General features: G+C 42.1%; 1 protein-coding gene across 1 annotated transcript in view; it reads right to left on the reverse strand.

The window, feature by feature from the left end:
* The window catches only part of LOC142139603 (nectin 1a-like), an 83,901-nt gene extending 65,735 nt beyond the window's left edge, over window positions 1–18,166 (reverse strand). Inside the window, exons 1-3 of the mRNA XM_075197349.1 lie at window positions 17,830–18,166; window positions 11,744–12,067; window positions 5,303–5,614 (exon numbers count right to left, since the gene is read on the reverse strand). Coding sequence (XP_075053450.1) covers window positions 5,303–5,614; window positions 11,744–12,067; window positions 17,830–17,944 — 751 coding nt within the window. The 5' untranslated portion in view covers window positions 17,945–18,166. The remainder of the gene's footprint in view (window positions 1–5,302; window positions 5,615–11,743; window positions 12,068–17,829) is intronic.
* Window positions 18,167–18,403: the final 237 nt, after the last annotated feature.

Raw genomic sequence — 18,403 nt, forward strand, 5'->3', positions numbered from 1 at the left:
ACCTCGCTGAACCAATAGGGCCTTCCTTAGGCAGTACACTGACCATCTCTAGCGTATGCTTAGCACCCATGTTGAACAATATACCTTCTACCCGGACCACAGACACACCGCAATGCTCTGTTCCTTCCGGCCAAATGTGAAATACAGACACACCGCAATGCTCTGTTCTTTCCCCCTAATAATTTCAACTCTGTTGCTATACTCACCGCTAGAGATCTATAATCCTCGGTGAACGTATTTCCTTTAGCCGCGCTCACTCGCTTTTCTCGCCCCTGGCGAGGGTCCCTAATACAGAAATATCACTGTGGGCCCCAAGGGCTATCAGCTCCTCGATACCCTGGCTCAACCACAAAAATCTGCTGAGTTTATTATCGCTGGGAGCGCAAAGTCGATACAATCAACCTGCCTTTCCAGTATAATTCCTCCTAGCTGCTTCACCAATTCGCACTAACGGTGCGACCGGATCGCACTGCCTACCAATACTAATTATTAGCAAACCTTGCGATCTATTGGTAGCGCTTTGCGAAAACCCAGTTTTTGCATTCGGTATACCTGCCCTGTATACCGTCCTTCAGTTGGGCAATCCGCCTCGTCAGACAGCAACTGAGCACCTCAACAATAAAACAGTGTATCTACGTTACAACATCACACACTATACACCTTTTCTGCGCAGAAAATCAAAAGTTCCCAACAATAGTAATAATGTCTCAGAGGCTTTCACAAGTAATTATACTATGCATGTATAATAACTATCAACACGATTGTTTAACCACGTGGCAAGTTTACCGGAAGTTCGCGTACGCACAGCAGGAAGTACACATACGTTAAACAATGCAATACAGTTAAAACGCACAATGACAGAAAAAAAAGAAACAGTTTTCTCTTTTGTCCCTAGGTTCTAGTTAGCGTGCCCTAGATAATGCAAAACGGACATTCGGTTTCGCAACACAGAGTAAAATTCAGGTTTTGAACACCATGCGTTCTTACCCGTTTATGACGCGTCTCCACCCTTTGTTGAGGAACCGAAATCCGTTGGTCTTGCGTATCATCGGCAACGAAACCTCCAAAGCTCACGAGCCCCCAAATTATTAAAGTAATTCTATCGTTTTAAAATAAGCATTGCCCAATCAATTGTATGTGTGTCCAAAGCACATGGTGGTTTATTTTAGCAGATGTAAATAGTCAACAATTCAATACATTATTATATTATGATACAGTACAGTACAGCACAGCCAATACCAAAAGATAAGTACATACCAAATGCAATCGCTTGCGCACGCTGCGCAACCACCGGACCCGATGGACAATATTCTGTATAGAATATTGTGTCAGAGTTGACTGAGACCCCAGTGAGATGCAACTAATATATATACAGTCAGTGTTTCATTGTGAACAATAGAGATGACGTAGATTGTTTCTATAGGTCCAGACGTTGGGTGGGTCCAGGCCAGACAGGTAATAGGTTGATTCAATCTAAGGAATCCAAAGGTGGGGGTCTTCTCTCCAGGGAGTCTGCTCCTTTTCATAGCCAGTATCATACAAAGGTTTTACTCTCTAATATCAATAACTAAAGTATGCAATGTGCGATCTCTTCGCCGACTGCACCAGACAGCTGCTGATGATTAGGGCTTCAATATGATATCAGGCATGACACCTTTCCTATTACCTAAACCTTTAATAACACTACAATGTACATATAATCACTATATATATATATATATATATATATATATATATATATATATATATATATAGACTAATAATAAGTTATGTTCAGTAGACACTAAGATCACCTTAATAAATGTATTTCATGGAAAAAAATATATATAAATACACATTTCTTTTTCTTTTTTACTGTTTTGCCATTAATGCCTATAAATGTTAACATGCAGCATTAATTCAATAGTTTTATTTTGTGTGCTCTTTTGCGAATGTTTATTTCACATAGATATTGGACGTATCCTGCAGCATCTTGTGTAGTACAGCAGAGGAGACCTTACCCTAATTCATTGGCGCACGTATCTTCAGATCCGTTCAGAAGTATGCAGAGCCGATTTACAGACGTTTTTATACAAAGGCACATTGTGCTCAGTTGATGCACCTTGATGAATCTTGTCCAATGTGTTTGTTTATAGGTTGAATTTTACCCAATTTTTTCAAGCTATTTACAGTAACTAGTAATCTTTACTTCCATCTGTCACGAGCCGCCGCGGCTCCGGGCACCGCCGCGACTCGCTTTCTCCTCTGCCTCCACGTCCCGGCTGTTGTCATGACGACCGGGACATCACTTCCGCATTGCCCCGGCCATTGCCAAGGCAACGGTCGGGACGCTCTGTGTGTAGCGCCGCACTCCGGCATCCAGGACAGCCGGGTGCGTGCACAAATTAAGAAAGGGGCCAGCGGATTATTTTTTCCCTGTGTCTGCTACACTCTCATTGGGCCATGCTTATATTTAAGGCAGAAAGGGGCAAAACCTCCCTGCCGGTTATAGTCCCTGCTTCCCAGCACACTACCCTGCTCAGTCCTGTTCTCTGTATATATCATTGATCTTGATTATTGTTGCTGACCTATTGCCTGGATTTCTGACTTCGATTTATTGCCTGTGACCCTTGACCCCTTGCCTGGATACTGACCACGATTGTTTGCTAGTGACCCTTGATCTATTGCCTGGACTTTGACGCTGCCGTCTTGCCTGTGACCTGTTCGACCCTTGCCTGGACTTCACTCCGCCTTCCTGGGTTCCCCCCAGCCGGTACACATTTCACGACCCTCCGTTGTCTGCGGCCAAGTCTGTCCCCACCATCAGGGGCAACAGCGAACACCAGACTTTCTGAGTAGACTCCGGGTTTTGCTGCACCGGTTGGAGGGGTTCCTAACACCATCAACATATATAAATACCAGAAAATTAATGGAACAGCCTCACGTGCGGTCCTATTAAACTAGAATGCTTAGACTTTTTTTGGGAAATTAAGATGCAAGAACCGGGGAGTGTATGCCGAGTGACAAGATTATTATCCAATTTGGCCACACGTATTGCAAAGCTGGATAATAACCATCCATTCAGAGCATGGGGCCAGATCACTTCAAACGTCATCGGGGCCCATTAGTGTGGTTGGAGGATGATCACACTCACAAGGCGACTGCATGTATGTACATGACCAATAGTGATCCAAGTGGGCACTGCAGTCATTCTCAGGCCATACACACTGTGATAAAGCAATTGGCCTGATATTGACTGTATTATAACAGTGTGGATGGCCAACATTAGAAACATAAGTGCTTTCCAGAACCTCATTCAAAACTAAACCCTGATTATGTATGAACTTCATTTTTAAAAATGGAGCCAAACATAAGTAAATTGTAGAATGCAATGGTGGAAATATGCCCATTAGAAACTAAACACCCTATTTTCAATCCACTTTGCAGCATAAAAGCACATTAACAGCAGATTAACTCCTAAAACTAGAGATGCTCAGGCTCGGTTCCTCGAGAACCGAACACTTCGGAACTTAGGGGATCGCGTGTACTCGGAATTGAAAACGAGGCAAAACGTCATTGTGACGTCGTCGGTTCTGTGATCTCACGAGTTTTGAACTCCTTTTAAAGATCCAACATCCCGGAGGGTGGAAGGGAGGGCGGACCCCCATTTATCTTTTCTGCCACTGCTGTGTGCCAATGTGTCCTAGATGTGCTAGGAACTGCTGTGTTTGAGTCATTGCTCTGTCGCTTACCATCCAGCCAGGTCCCTGCAGTATTTGTCCGAAAAGTGTATGTAAATAATATTGTGACCTGTGCTGTGAGGTGGTCTAAATTGACTGCAAATTACTTGAAATTTGTGTTATTGAGATTAATAATAATTTAGGAACAAAAAAAAGAGCAAAATGATGTGATTTTAGCATATTTTAGGGTTTTTTCTAAAAAATCCAAAACCAAAACACACGAGGGCGATTTTGCCAAAACCAAAACCAAAACACAAAGCTAATCTAGATCCAAAACCAAAACCACTTCACAGGGGTCTGTTAGCATGGTCTATAATTCACAATATAGACAAATGTAACTTCTCCTCAAAGCACTTTCACAGTCGACCGAGTATAAAAGCCATTGAGTGATGATGGGGAACACTAATTACATTGCCTTTTAAGCAACACACCAAAAACTGAGCAAACTCGTTTGGCAGGAAAATGGGACATGCATCAAAAACTTTAGCAAATCTGTCACTCAAGAGAACATGGGAATAGACTTTACCCTTGGCTGCCATGATGTAACAATGCAACACGATCTGTTTCCCATTAACAATGTATCATCTATTCACAGTTAATAAGAGAGAAGGGATAAAGCTTTAGGTTAGACATTGGAGATACGCCAAAGCTTTCAGTGACGAAACGAGTGTGATAACACTGTAACAATCCTGTTCCTCATTTCTCACATCATATGGATTACAGCATGTACTTTTTATAGCCTTTGCTTTTGTTCCCCAGATCAACAGAGTACAAATACAGTGTCTAATTACATGTGGATAAGGGGACATTGTAGCTCATTGTAAATATATATATTGTTTATTGTATATTGATGATGTGGCAGTGAGGTTGTTATTCATTGTCCTTACAGTGAAGCAAGGGCTTATGGGTAGGGATCAGGCTGCAAGATAACGGAGGGGGAAAACTAATTAGTGCCCATTGTTCTCATAAGACTAGTCCAGACAGGCCATCTAACAGGGGAGGTTCTGTGGAAGGACAGCTCATCTTCACTCCCCTCTCCAACCCCCTCTTAGTCCAGCACTGATCAATGATTAACAAGAGAAGGCCCAGGGGTTTGCCCCAGAGAGGGGGAAAGCTCTGTGGAAATTAGACCGTAGATATAAGGAGCGACTCCGGGAAGGGGGGGGGGGGGGATATATGCAGGGTGGCTGGTTTTAGAGTTGCCGTTCTCTACCAGTGAAATACATTGGCAGATCCACAGTTCGTCAAGCCCGGACAGCCAGGTGGCTGTAATCCCTTACGCTAGTGGAGTAAGGGACAGATGAGGTGGTAAACCTGCCTGGCAGTTATTTACCGTGTGTACATAATAATCTAGTGATTGTTTTTGTTATAATAAATGTATTGTTTTACTTTCTAACTGCATTTGACTGATTGACTATACGAATCGTAGATGGTACTGGGTTAGGAAGGCACCCGTGGGTGACCAGCCAGAGTAAAGTGGGTAGAATTGGGCCAGAAAACCCGGTATCTACCCAGGGTGATTAGACAACTAGGAAACATAGCTACACTACAGATTAAACATTCGTCACTCATCCATTACTTACACTGAATATTGGTCAAGGTCACGTTGTCCGTAACGTTTCTCTGCTCTGCAAACGTGACTTCCGGCTGATACACAAGGCAAGTCACTCCTTGGCCATATAAGTTTAGAGTAGGCGTCATATATAACTCGCTCCTCACACTCATTGTCCCATCGGTCTGTTGAGTTGTTTTTTCTTTTGAAGTATAGTTGTTCCCATTTGTAATCCACACAACCTCGGCCATTGGTTTCGCTGGGGCCACCACACATTCAGCCACGACGTCTGGACATCGAGATTCTATCACTGGCTTCAAGTCCACACGGACAACTGGTTCAACTGTAAGCAAAATAAATAAACCTGTGTCATCCTAAGGTCTTTCATAAATTGATATTATATTTGGAAGAGTTTCTTGTTTAGTGCAATTCTAATAACTGGTCAAAGCTACGGAGAACTCATAATATACTTGGTTATGGTGAGATAGTTTTACCCATCTTGTTTTAGCACCTGCTACCTGTCAAAGCCTATTATAAGACTACTATTCTATTGACGCAAAATAGTTTCAATGGCTTATCATAGCCTGAACTACGGGATATATCTAGTCACGAGGAGTTAAAATCAGGTGTGCACAAAAGCTGGTTCTTGTCTATCTAGAATCAATATAAAGAAAGGACAGCCCTGGTTGCCCTTAATACAATTGAGAGCAATTGCAATATGTTGGATGTATTAACTTTACTTCCTATAAATATGTTTATATGTCACATAAACTCACATTATTCAAACACAGTCAACTCCCAAGCACCAATGGTTTTCAGTACTGGGTATTTGAAAGCCATTGAAGTTGGGTACATGACAAGGTTGATATTCCGTATTCACCACCAGATGGAACAGTAGACCCTGGAAATCAGTCATAAACAATGCAAGGATCTGTTAGATAATGTCTCATAGAGAGAGTGTAATATTAAAATGAAAACGCACAAGGCAGGAACTTGTTTGCCTTGATCACCCTTAGCCAGAGGCAAGCACGGAATTTCCAAGGTGAGGGATCCCAACCGTGAGCAACAATGAACCTTCTATAAGTTCTATATTAAGCAGTTAAACAGAAAACTGCAGCTGCAAATTATGGGTATCTGTTAGATACCAAAGTACAGCACAAAATAAGGAAAATAGCAGCCTGCATTGCTCACTAAGCATTTCAGATGATGTTTGCTAAAATGCGCTTTTGAAATTGCTGAAGTTGTTTTCATCCCAAAATCAGAGGAGTTACTATGCTGCTGTTTGGAGGGTGAGCATTCAAACTGCTGCAGATGTGTGGAGGTTTAATAATCGCATAGGGGGTTTAGTCCAAACCGCCTAGCAAAACACTACATTAGCTAGGGTAAAAATAAATACAAGTAAAAGAAAAAAAATCATCCCTCCCCCTTTCTGTAACAACCCATGATACTCAGCATTGGGCATGACCAACGATCGGGCCCCCGCACCATCTCAATGTTAAGTAGCACTGGGCCCTCCTGTTATACCTGGCCACTCAGCGTTATGATACAGCTAAAGTGACGATAGAGACCCCCTGTGGTTCAAGTGTTGTTATAGAGAGCCTGGTTCCTTTCTTGATACATGAGGCTGTTTGAGGAAGAAATTTTCCCCTCTTCTGGAAACTGTAGGAAAAACATATGGTTACAAGAGGGAGTAGCCAAGAACCCTTTGGTAATACTGAAGGTGTATTTCCTTCTTCTAGTGCGTCTAGGGAACCAGAGCGGTGAAGCCAGCAGGACTGTGCAAAATGAGATCCCTCCTCATGAGGAAAGCCGTAGGGGTGAATCGGTTGAGCATATGCCTGACATGGAAGTGAGGAAAGAACGTTTTGCCTCAGAGCAGTTGATGAACCTCACTCTAGCCAGGACCAGAGAGAATGTGAGATTTGTTAATGGGAAGCCTGTAGGTCTTGATGGTAGGTTCTCCTAAATGGCCCTACATAATGAATTGTTATAACAGGTGACAATAAAAGGGAAAGACATTTTGAAACAGCCGATAGTCCCCAAACCATAGAGGAAAACAGTGTTGGACCTAGCTCATGGTCACACAACAGCCGGACATTTACAAAACATTAAAAACTATGTTTAAAAAGGTGGTAGACAAGGATGGAAAGAAAATTGGGATTACCATATTTGTTGCTGGCTATTAGAGACGTTCCACAATCTGCCACAAGTTTCTCGCTGTATGATTTGGTGCATGGGAGACATCCTGGTGGATATTGCAAAAGAGACAAAGGAGGGAGAGCCTGCTTCACAAATACAGGAGAGGACAACAATCCATATGTTTGGTTTTCCCAGTGAACGGTTCCGCTCAGTACTATAGTGGCCATATATAACGATGGGACGCTCCACTTAGTTAGGATCACCACATAGAGATTAGCTGACCGCAACCAGATTTAGAGCTCTCAATACCAGTTTTGGATAACAGAGCTATTTAGTATAATCACTTCATAGCAGGGATATTTCCGCCGTGCTGTAGGGAATAATACTTTGGATGTTCATATACTCCACTGGTGGGATTAGTGGATGTAACCAATTGAAATTATATACTGTCTAAACACCATTCTTATGACAAGATATATAAAAATAAAAATATTTAATAAATTGCAAAAGTAAAAAACAAGAAATTAAAAATACAAAAGTAAGGGTCCACCTAATCAATTCCTTCTTCTGAAATTTACACACTATACATATCTATATTCTGGGTTGTGTGACAGAACAATTATATAATTAACAAGAATAATCAATACCTACCCTTGATTGTTATAACAGTGACTGTATATATTACAGCAAACATCTCGGTGAATATATTAGCTAATTTGGTCTAATGATATGTAATCTCCATAATAACTATATTGGAGATTGGACCAACTATTATTGATTTAGCTATATACTCACCAAACTAGGAAATTAACCAGTAATTGTGACCGCCTCCCCCTATGGGTCACTTTTATCTCTTTAACACTTTATTTCTATCTTTTGCACTTCTTTATATTTTAAATTCGCCTATTCTGATGATATTCTGAATATCTGTCAAAAATTTTAAGGAAAACACCAATAAAGTTGATTTTATCTTTATATGGAAAATTAACAATAAAATTGATTGTGTTTATGAATTAAAAAATTCTTTTGTGGACAGGAGTGCCTCACATACTACTTTGTTCGGTTGATATTAACTATCCACTGGTACCTTTAACCAGTGAGGAACCAATAAACATCACTTGCTTCAAAGACGTGCTTAAAAATATCTTCCATGCTGAAAATCCTGGGATCTACAGATTAGACCCAAAATCTGAGGTTTGGATCCAGCTTTTTCTGAACCACCGCTCTACCTGCTACCCTGCAGCTCTTGTCAGTGTGATAGGCCAGGGGGGATCCATCCACAGCAACCCTGATCCATAGTAAGAGGTCAGGAGTACCAGCCCAGGTACACCAGCAAGGGGGTACCCCAGCAGGTGACAGTTACCTAGAAGAACCCGGTACTGGATGCCGGTTAAGGAGTCCAGTGGTGGCAGCATTGTCCTACTGTGGCAAGAGGGCGCCTTGAGATAACGTAAGGAAACAGTGGCAAAGTAAGCCCAGCCGGTTCCCAGAACCAATAGATAGGGTGGCATAGGCGATCCATCCTGCCACACCTTGGATGTAGGGATAAGTGCTGTATTGTCCCAAAATTTATTGATGGGGAAGAGCACCCCATAAGTTATTTAAGCAGGTTGAACCTGAAAGATGGAATGCCTTTGTTGAAAAGGAAGCCTTGGCCATTAAATTGGCATTAGACACACTGAGATATTACCTCCTGGGAAAGCAGTTTAAACTAATTTACTGATCACGTTCCATTGAAATGGATGTGTGAGAACGAATAAAAGAATGCACATGTTACCAGATAGTTTTTAGCCTTGGAAAATTGTAAAGTCTCAGTTGAGCATAGTCCAGGACATCAACTGGCAAATGGAGATGCGCTGTCCCGTATCTTCTGTTTAAGGGCTACAAGTGTTCCAGGCCCTAGGTCGAAACAGTAGTGGGATATGCGACAGAAACATTGGGAAAGTGATTTAAGAAAGGAATATATGCCCCTGGTTTGTGTCCCATGCATTTTAACCCCAAGGAAAAATCTTTGCGTGTTTGGAAAGATAGCTTTTCAGAAAGCTTTTCAGCTTGAGTAAGAGATGGAGAAAGGGTTATGAATGGAGAATGAGGCCGGGCTCCATTCAGTAGGCACAGTTCAGGTCTTCTGATTTTCCAGTCTGACAGCAGCAAAATGGTGGCACCTGTAAGATATCTTTAAAATATCGTCAGCGTGATCAGTCTCCCTTTGTCATTAGCTGAGGACAGAGGCTCCATAGCTCTACAGAGAGGGGAAATGCTGCTACTGTTTTGTGAGTGAACTGAACTTACTTATTGCCAAGAAGTTGTTTGCGGCTTGGACATTAGGTTCCCCACAGAGAGTGAACCAATGTTTAGTTGGTGCCGGAGAGGCAGGATTTATCTTACGGTTTGTCATTATGCTTTGGATAAAAACTAGCTCTGCCACAGCCCTTTAACTATCTATTGTGACTTGGCTTGGTGCATTAATGCTACCGTCTATCCCAAGAGACGGGATCTGCACCCCGATCTCATGATAATACATATATTCGATTTATAAGAATAAACAGTCTTACTAGAAGTCTTTAAATAAATGTTATCATTAAATGTATAGATTATATAGACACATGTATTTACACATGTGAATCTATTTATTAGCTTGTGTACACATTTAGTGGTTTTAATTTTATACCTACAGGGGAAAACAAAAAACCCTTTATTTGAAAGTGTAGCTAAACTGCAATTATTTTGCATCCCATTATAGAACACTTCCAAAATGTATTTATTTCATATGTATAAATGCCTGATGCACTGAGCAAGCACAAATAGGTGCATTTTGCACGAAGCAAAAAACATCTAATAATATATATTCTTCTTGTGTAAATACCCATTTCTTTCCTCTCTTGCTTCATCCTACATTATAATGCACTGATATAATAATTTAAGGGTAAAAGCTAACTTTCCACCTCAAACAGAACAATAGATTGTCTCTATATTAAGCGGTGGACCAAACAACACTTCAGTGAGTAAACAATGTATAACTTCTGGGAACGTCCGTTTGCAGCTATAGAAAACAGAAGCAGATTTTTTTTAAGAACGGCAGGTAAAATAAATTATGTCAGCATTCCACTCAGATGCAAAACAAGCAAGTAAGCAAATGAGTTGAGGAGCATTATGCAAATTCTATTTCCATATCTAATAAAACCCTATATGAATGGAGATGGGAGAGAGTCTCGACTTGGATCATCATCAGATAGAATCTAACAAAGAGCTCAATATATGATAAAATAGAACGCCTATAAATTGTACATGGTCCCCTCCAGGATCCATGCCTCAACCCCCTCGTCTTCTCATCTCTGGAGGAATTGCGCACATGTAGACTCATTCAGCCCATCTGGTAGAGTTGCCCCCCGCTCTCATCATCCTGAGCCCAAATCAGGTTACCAATTCCCAAATATCCTGAATACATCCTCCTCCTCCTTAGTGCTGCTATGTGCCAACTGGTCTCCCGGAAGGACCCTAGTCCTCCTGAGCCTGCATCAATGATTAGTCGAATTTGGAACATCTGTCACAGAATGGACCACCAGCAGTCTTCGGAATTCTGCAAAAACGTTTGGCAAAGTCTGGATCCTCTGGGTAGATCACTTCAATGCTCTACTCATTATTTGATTGTATTTACTTTTTTGCACATCCACAATTCACACATCTCTAGACCACTTCTCTTCCTACAGGATGGGGCCAATGCCCTCCCCTTAGATTGTACGCTCCTCTGAGCAGGGCCATCTCTCCTCCTGTTTCCACCACTTCTAACTCTGCTCTCCAGCTACTTAGCCCTCCTCCTCGAGGGTCCTCCACCCCACGTCCACTCTCGCTCCCTCCTCACCCCTGGGGGTCTCCCTGTCTTCCGCGCCCTCCTTCTTGGGCCCCGTCGTTTGCGGATCCTCCCTCCCCCTTCCCCGCCCTCTCTAGCTGTGCATTGAGCGTACTGAGTTGCTGTGTTTTCTGTACTGTGCTGTCTCCCATTGTATTGTGATTTTGTTTGTCTCTGTACGGCGCTGCGGATGCCTTGTGGCGCCTTATAAATAAATATTAATAATAATAATAAATGCGGGCGCTGCCTGCCTCCTCGCTTTCTCCATCCTGTGCCATCCCAATTTGAAACAATTTAAATTATGCTGTACTATGTGCATGGGTGGAAGTTGTTCTTTGTTTCACTGCCTTCCCTGTGCCATGCATTGGATGTATATGCCATTCTGCTGTACCACCAAAATAAAAAGTCTAAATAATAAATACAATAATAAAATAGTCCACACAAACCATAGATATTTTATGCTAATTGAAAACCACTTCTCACCCCAAATTTGTAAATTTGTCTCTGCTTTTGTTGGTCCAGCGGGGAATATGGTGAAGATACAGAAATATGTCCCCTCGTCAGCCAGTGTAACATTCCCAATAACAATTGATCCATCTTTGGCTCCAGTGCGCAAGAGTTTCACTTTCCTTGCAAATGGGGTCAGGTGTCTTGGTTCAGACCCTTCATTGTAGGTGAGAAAGTTCTCAATGTCTCCGCTCACTCTCCGCTGCCAGGTGATTTGTGTTACATGGTCCAGTGTCTCCACTGTGCATTTCAGGGTCACATTGGATCCCAGCCAAGCGTACACCTTCTCATCGACTCTCACTGAAAAACACAAGTAAACGTTTTTAAAAGATTACAAAACACTATCATTACAATAACAAACATCATATTATCTTTTGTTTATAAAGCAGCAACTTATTACGTAGGCTGTACATTGAGAGGATCGTGACACAAATCACATACAAATGACATGAGAAGGTAATGATGGTCCTGGCTAAATGAGCTAACAATCTAAGGGATGTATGGGGAAATACATTTGTAGTTGATGGTGGGAAAAGTGTTTCTGGCTATAATGGCTATTGAGAATCAATCATGTTTAAAGTTGCAATATATTTTTAAGCCACAAGTGGTGTGCAGGTTAATGTTCCTGACAGGGCATGGCATAAGGGTATGAAATTATTTGACATCGCCTGGTAAAACAAACAGAAAGAAGATAAACAATTAAAGGGCTTTGATTATAATAGATACCATCATTGTGCAATGATTTAATGAAGCGCCGAAACATGTGCAAATATGCAATAAATTTATAGAAAAGACAGATTGCAGCATAGGGGTCAGGCCCGGCGCTCCCATTAGGCAAGGTTAGGCACTTGCCTAGGGCGCCGGGCTCTGGAGGGCGCCTGGAGGGCGCCAAAGAACTGGAAATTAATTTTAAAACTGTGCGGCGACCGCTGACCATACCTGTCACGGCCGCCGCACAGCATTCAGATGCACGGGGGAGGGGGGAGAGGCTATTGCTTACCACCACCGCCTCTCTGCTCCGTATCCTCCCCTCCACTCACTAGTGTCAGTGAGTGGAGGGGAGGAGACGGAGCAGTGAGGCGGCGGTGGTGAGACAAGGTAAGAAAAGACGGGGTGAGGGGGGAGGAGGGCGCCGATTTTTGCGGGGGGGGGGGGGGGGGAGAGAGGGCGCCGATTTTGCCTAGGGCGCCATGGACCCTAGCACCGGCCCTGATAGGGGTGCATTCCCGTGGTGCATAAACTGTGCAGCGATGCATATTTTTAGTTGCACCGCATCTTACTGATGCACAGACCCCAGAAAGAGAGTTGAGCAACTTATGTAACACGAAGATTTGCACTTAGTTACCAGAAGAAGATAATTTAAGAATATATTACAGTGCATAATAAGTGCAATGCAGATGAACCTGCAGAAAATGTGTTACCAGGACAAGTCTATGAAAATTTACATTAAAAAAATGTTCTGCCTGTTTTTTCATGTAGCACACAAATACTTGATAACTTATTTGTACACTGAAATTTAAAGTTGATATTTGTGTGCTACATGAAAACACAGTCAGTATATAACTTATGTGCAAAACAGAAAACGAATTTGCACCCCTTGCGTTGTAACATGGTTTTGTCCAGGAGACTGAAATAAGAAGTTTCTTAACTTAAGATCCTTAATGAATCAGGCCCATAATCCATATAGCAAAGACAAGCTTGGAGCCAGCCAACCTCTGCTGGATATCAAGAAAAACACACCTAGGGCTAGATTTACTAAGCTGCGGGTTTGTAAAAGTGGGGATGTTGCCTATAGCAACCAATCAGATTCTAGCTTTCATTTATTTAGTACCTTCTAGAAAATGAAAGCTAGAATATGATTGGTTGCTATAGGCAACATCCCCACTTTTTCAAACCCGCAGCTTAGTAAATCTAGCCCCTAATCTTTATTCTGTGCAGTGTTTTGGCTCAGACTTAATTTGCCATCACTCCATTAAAAGTTCGGCACCTGTAAAAGCAGTGTGCTAAAGTGGTGAACAGATTCAGAATCAAAGTAGTAACAGGATGTTTTTTGCTTTTTTTAAATATTAATTCAGTTATTTCGAATGGTGCTGTGGGAAATTTTTTTCTTATGGAGATGACAAATCATTGGTATAAATATTTTAGGACCAATGGGTGTCATGGTGGACTTTTAAAATCTAGTTCTTTAGAGTGATCGAAGCTCTGGCTTTTTTACAGTGACTCCAGCATAATTTTAGAGAGATTCACTGAAAGAGGTACATTGAAAAGGTTGAGATACAGATATTATTTTATTATATGGAATATATCTTGAGATGAAAAGAAAATGTTTTAGGAACATGAAATGGACATTGACAAAATTCAATTGATATAGTTATATCCAGTGAGAAGACAATTAAACGGTTAATGGGTGCAACACTGCTTGTAATGTCTTGTTTTGGCACTACACCCCACACTAGGGTGTCACGAGAAACATTCATTAACAAACCAGTCATTCATTCCTATATGAGGAATTGGTTTGTTTAAGGTCAATCAGGTTTGAGACCAGCGATATGTATTTATAGTTCTCATTGAGATAATACAAAATACATAATTAAGTTTAATGATGCGATTATGGCTCATAGGCAGGCATGTTAGTTATTTTTCATTCTAAATTTGAGGATATATTGGGCCTGATTAATCAAGGAACGTATCTGCCGATCTTGAGCGTATCGTCCGCGAAATCCCTCATGCCCAAAACTGGCACATAGATGCAGCTGTCTTTTGTTCACCAGAGCATGTAAAAGGACACATACTACAGCATGCAAGTTAGGGGAGTGAATTGGGTGGGGGGGAAGGGGTGTGTTGCCCCCAGAGAGAGAAAATGTGTGCCTCCCTCACCCCAGGGATACCCAGCCCTGTGCTGAAACCACTAGGGCTCTTCCCACACTCCTGGGCAGTGGATGTGGGGTAATGAAAGTGTAAAGAACATAAATTAAACACTATTGTAGTTTGTGGAACTACAGGTGCCAGTCAGCCTAATTAAATCGTTAGTTTAGGCAAATAACATGCAGCATCACAGTCCCCATAGATTACTATGGAGACTGCGATGTTCTGCAATGCATGAAGCTTTGATAAGCTTTGCATACACCAGCATGTCCAGGCTGCCTTTAACAGTCTGGGTATGCTGGTGCTTGTAGAACTACTAGCACCAGCAAACCAACAGCAGACAAGGTATACTGGTACTTGGAGAACCACAAGTGCCAGAATACCTTGACACACAGGGCCCGCTGAGCCATGTAGCACCACAAACTAAAATGTAAACAAATCACACACCTCTTTTATACCATATCATTTTAATAAAAATAATAAAACCCTAGATATACTTATCATCTGCTTTATTAATCTGTAAATGGATACAGTATTATAAGCTTTTGATCCTTAAGGCTTGAGTCCATAATAAAAAAAAAAAAACATTCCACGGTCTTGTAGCTGTCCAAAAAAGATCACATCCAAGGTCCAAAACAATTAAACCCCAAAAAATTCCACAGGCAGTTATAAAAAAAATCTTCTTCTCTTGACTCTTAAAGAACCCAAAATATTCCTCTGAATCTGGGTTGGCAATATAAGAAACCATGTACACGATGAGAACTTAGTTCCTTTATGGAGGAACACACGACGCAGAATGAAATATTGAAAGATGTGAGGTCTGTTTATAAGCTAGGGAGCTTTCCCACACTGTCAGTGAGAAGCATGGGAAATTCACTAGCTTATAAATATACCTCGCGTCTATTATAAGAGTTAATATCTATCTTTTTACACTGTATAGAGAACGTAGTTCTGGTGCCTGCGATGCCCCCACACCCGTCGGCGTACCCTGCAGCGTCCTGTGTAGTAGAGCTAACAGAGCAGCCCTGCACCACAATTCGTCAGCGCACGTATCTAGAGATCCGTGCCTTAATAAATTTGGGAGTGTGCAAAGCCTAAATATGTGTGTATAATACTGAACACGGGTTGCGCTCAGAATACGCATCTTGATGAATCAGGCCCATTGTGCTGAAATTCAAGATGTATATCTTAGATTTCAAAAACAGTGTAAAAGGAAAAAGTAAATATTTCCTGCAGAACATGCATTCATTGTATATTTCAGAACATAAAGATCAAAATTAAATGGAAAATATTGAAACTTTTAGAGCCGAGTTGTTATTGTATAGACTATAGGCAAAATGATATTGTTGGTAGAGATGCTCAGGCTTGATTCTCCGGGAACCGAACACATCCGAACTTAGCAGATCCGAGTACTGAGATGGCTCGGTACTTTCGCGCGCCCTCGGAATTGAAAACGAGGCAAAACGTCATTGTTACGTCGTCGGATCTCGCGAGTTTTGGATTCTATAAGTACCGCTCTCCACGGCGATCCAGCGTCATTTCACAGAGGGACACAGAATGGGTATCACAATTCTTGGCAGTCTGTAGAGCAGTTGGGCAGCGTCATAGGTAGAAAAGAAAGAGGAGGGGTAGCAGTGTTCTTCAAAGTCTCCAGTAACATTCCGGAGAGCTCCATTGCTTTTTGTCATTGCAGAAATAGAAATAATAGGACTAGCAGTGTTGTTTTTAATCTGGAGTCACAGTGTACTGTGTTATCAAAATGGATTCACAGCAGTACACAGAAGACCAGGAGCACCAAGCAGCTGCTGGCACCAGTCATGATAATAGTAATCCCCAGGCGCGGGCTGGGAGGGGCGTGGCCGGGGGGCACACAGGCGGCCGCATCACATGAAAAGGGATGTCATCAGATGCAGCCACGGTGGAAAGTATTGTATTTTGCATCCGGGGGGGGGGGGGGGGGGGGCGGCCGGTCGGCCAGCCTACCCTCCGGCCCTAATAGCAACCTGACCGAGCCCCTGCCCCCCGGGCCAGCCCGCCCCTGGTAATCCCCAGGGGTAATCCCCACCTTTCACCTTGGTCAAGAAAAAAAGACCCGTAATTATCAACATCCAAAGAATGGTGGAGGATTATTTTAAATTTTTTTCAACTGTATAAAGACAACAGTTTTATTAACAAAGAGCAATGTTGCCTTCAGAAGTAATGTAATCATGGTGTCTAAATAGACGTGTATATGTATTACCTTCCACTTTGCTGCTGTTTCATCTGTATTGCAGAAAGTGTTTGTAATCTGCGTCAAAGGTACCTGACTATATTATAATTTTGTGGGAATTAGAGCTGATTCGAAGCTCAGTGAATAACTTGCTTTTTGCTGGGAATTACAATGGCTCTTTTTAGTGCATTGTCTGGCACCCTGGATTGGTCTGGGTCTGATAAAAGCACGCATCCCGGGGGGAGGGGAACCAGCACTCGTTGCCATGTATTAGCTGTAGAATTACCACAGTTATCCAAGCACCAGGTGGAGCAATCAAATGAACCATAACTGGTTTCATGATCCAATGAAAATTCCATCTTGCACCACTTTTCTTTTCTGACACTGTTCTGTGGCTATGGGTCCTAGATGTGCTATGAACTGCCGTGTGTTTGTGTCATTGCTCTGTCGCTTACCATCCATGCCAGACCGCTGTAGTCTTTGTCCAAAAGTGTATGATAATAATATTGTGACCTATGAAGTGGTCAAAATTGACTGCAAATGACTTGAAATGAGTGTTATTGAAGTTAATAATAATATAGGAGGAAAAAGCAAAAATACATGATTTTAGCAAAAAAAAAATAGGGATTTAAGAAAAAAAAACGGGATCCAAAACCAAAACACGCAAAGGCAGTTATGCAAAACCAAAACACGAAGTTAATCCAGATCATACCAAACCAAAACAAGAACATGAGGGTCAGTGAAAATTTCTAATCAGGACATACAGGATGAATATAATGTACTATAGAGATCAGGACATACAGGATGAATATAATGTACTATAAAGATCAGGACGTACACTATGAATATAATGTACTATAGAGATCAGTAATATAGAATTACAGCGCTGCAGTAAGGAGAACAGACAGATGTATATAGCAGACAGCTGGTGTAGGTGCAGCACAGAGCGGTGTAGACGGAGTATAGAGACTGCACTGAGACCACTCACCTTGTAGCCTCCCTGCCCGTAACATAATCATCATTATGAGGATCCGGAGCCGCCCGGGGTGAGGACGGGACATCATAGCCGGTACCGCTAGGAATACATCAGTTACCCAGGACATACACTGCGAGCTGGTGGCGATAAACAGAACGCGTCATCCCAGGGGTGTGCACACAGCGGAGACAGTAGTAGGCGGTATCAGCCCCACCAGCTGCAGGGGGAACTGAGCAGTGCGCTGAGGCCGCGGTCAGGTGTAGGTGCGCTATGGGCAGAACGCGGGTACTTATTACACGTTCTTTCATGCGCAATAGGGGAATGCAAAGGGTTTATGTGTTGGTTTAGGGAATCTGAGAGAAACACATTCAGTTTCTTATAGCAACAATGGGACCGCCTACTTATCATACTTGCTCACTCTCCCAAAATATAAAAACTGAAGTTTTCAGGGGATTGCAGCATTTTAAAGTAACAATTTTAATAAAACGAGATACATTACTCACTATGATAAGATATCATAACCTATAGAAAATAAGAAGTGTCATAAATAGTCCCCAAAGTTCTTACCAACAAGTGTGTGGAAGAT

This window comes from Mixophyes fleayi, chromosome 2 (assembly GCF_038048845.1).
Source record: "Mixophyes fleayi isolate aMixFle1 chromosome 2, aMixFle1.hap1, whole genome shotgun sequence".
NCBI lineage: Eukaryota > Metazoa > Chordata > Amphibia > Anura > Limnodynastidae > Mixophyes > Mixophyes fleayi.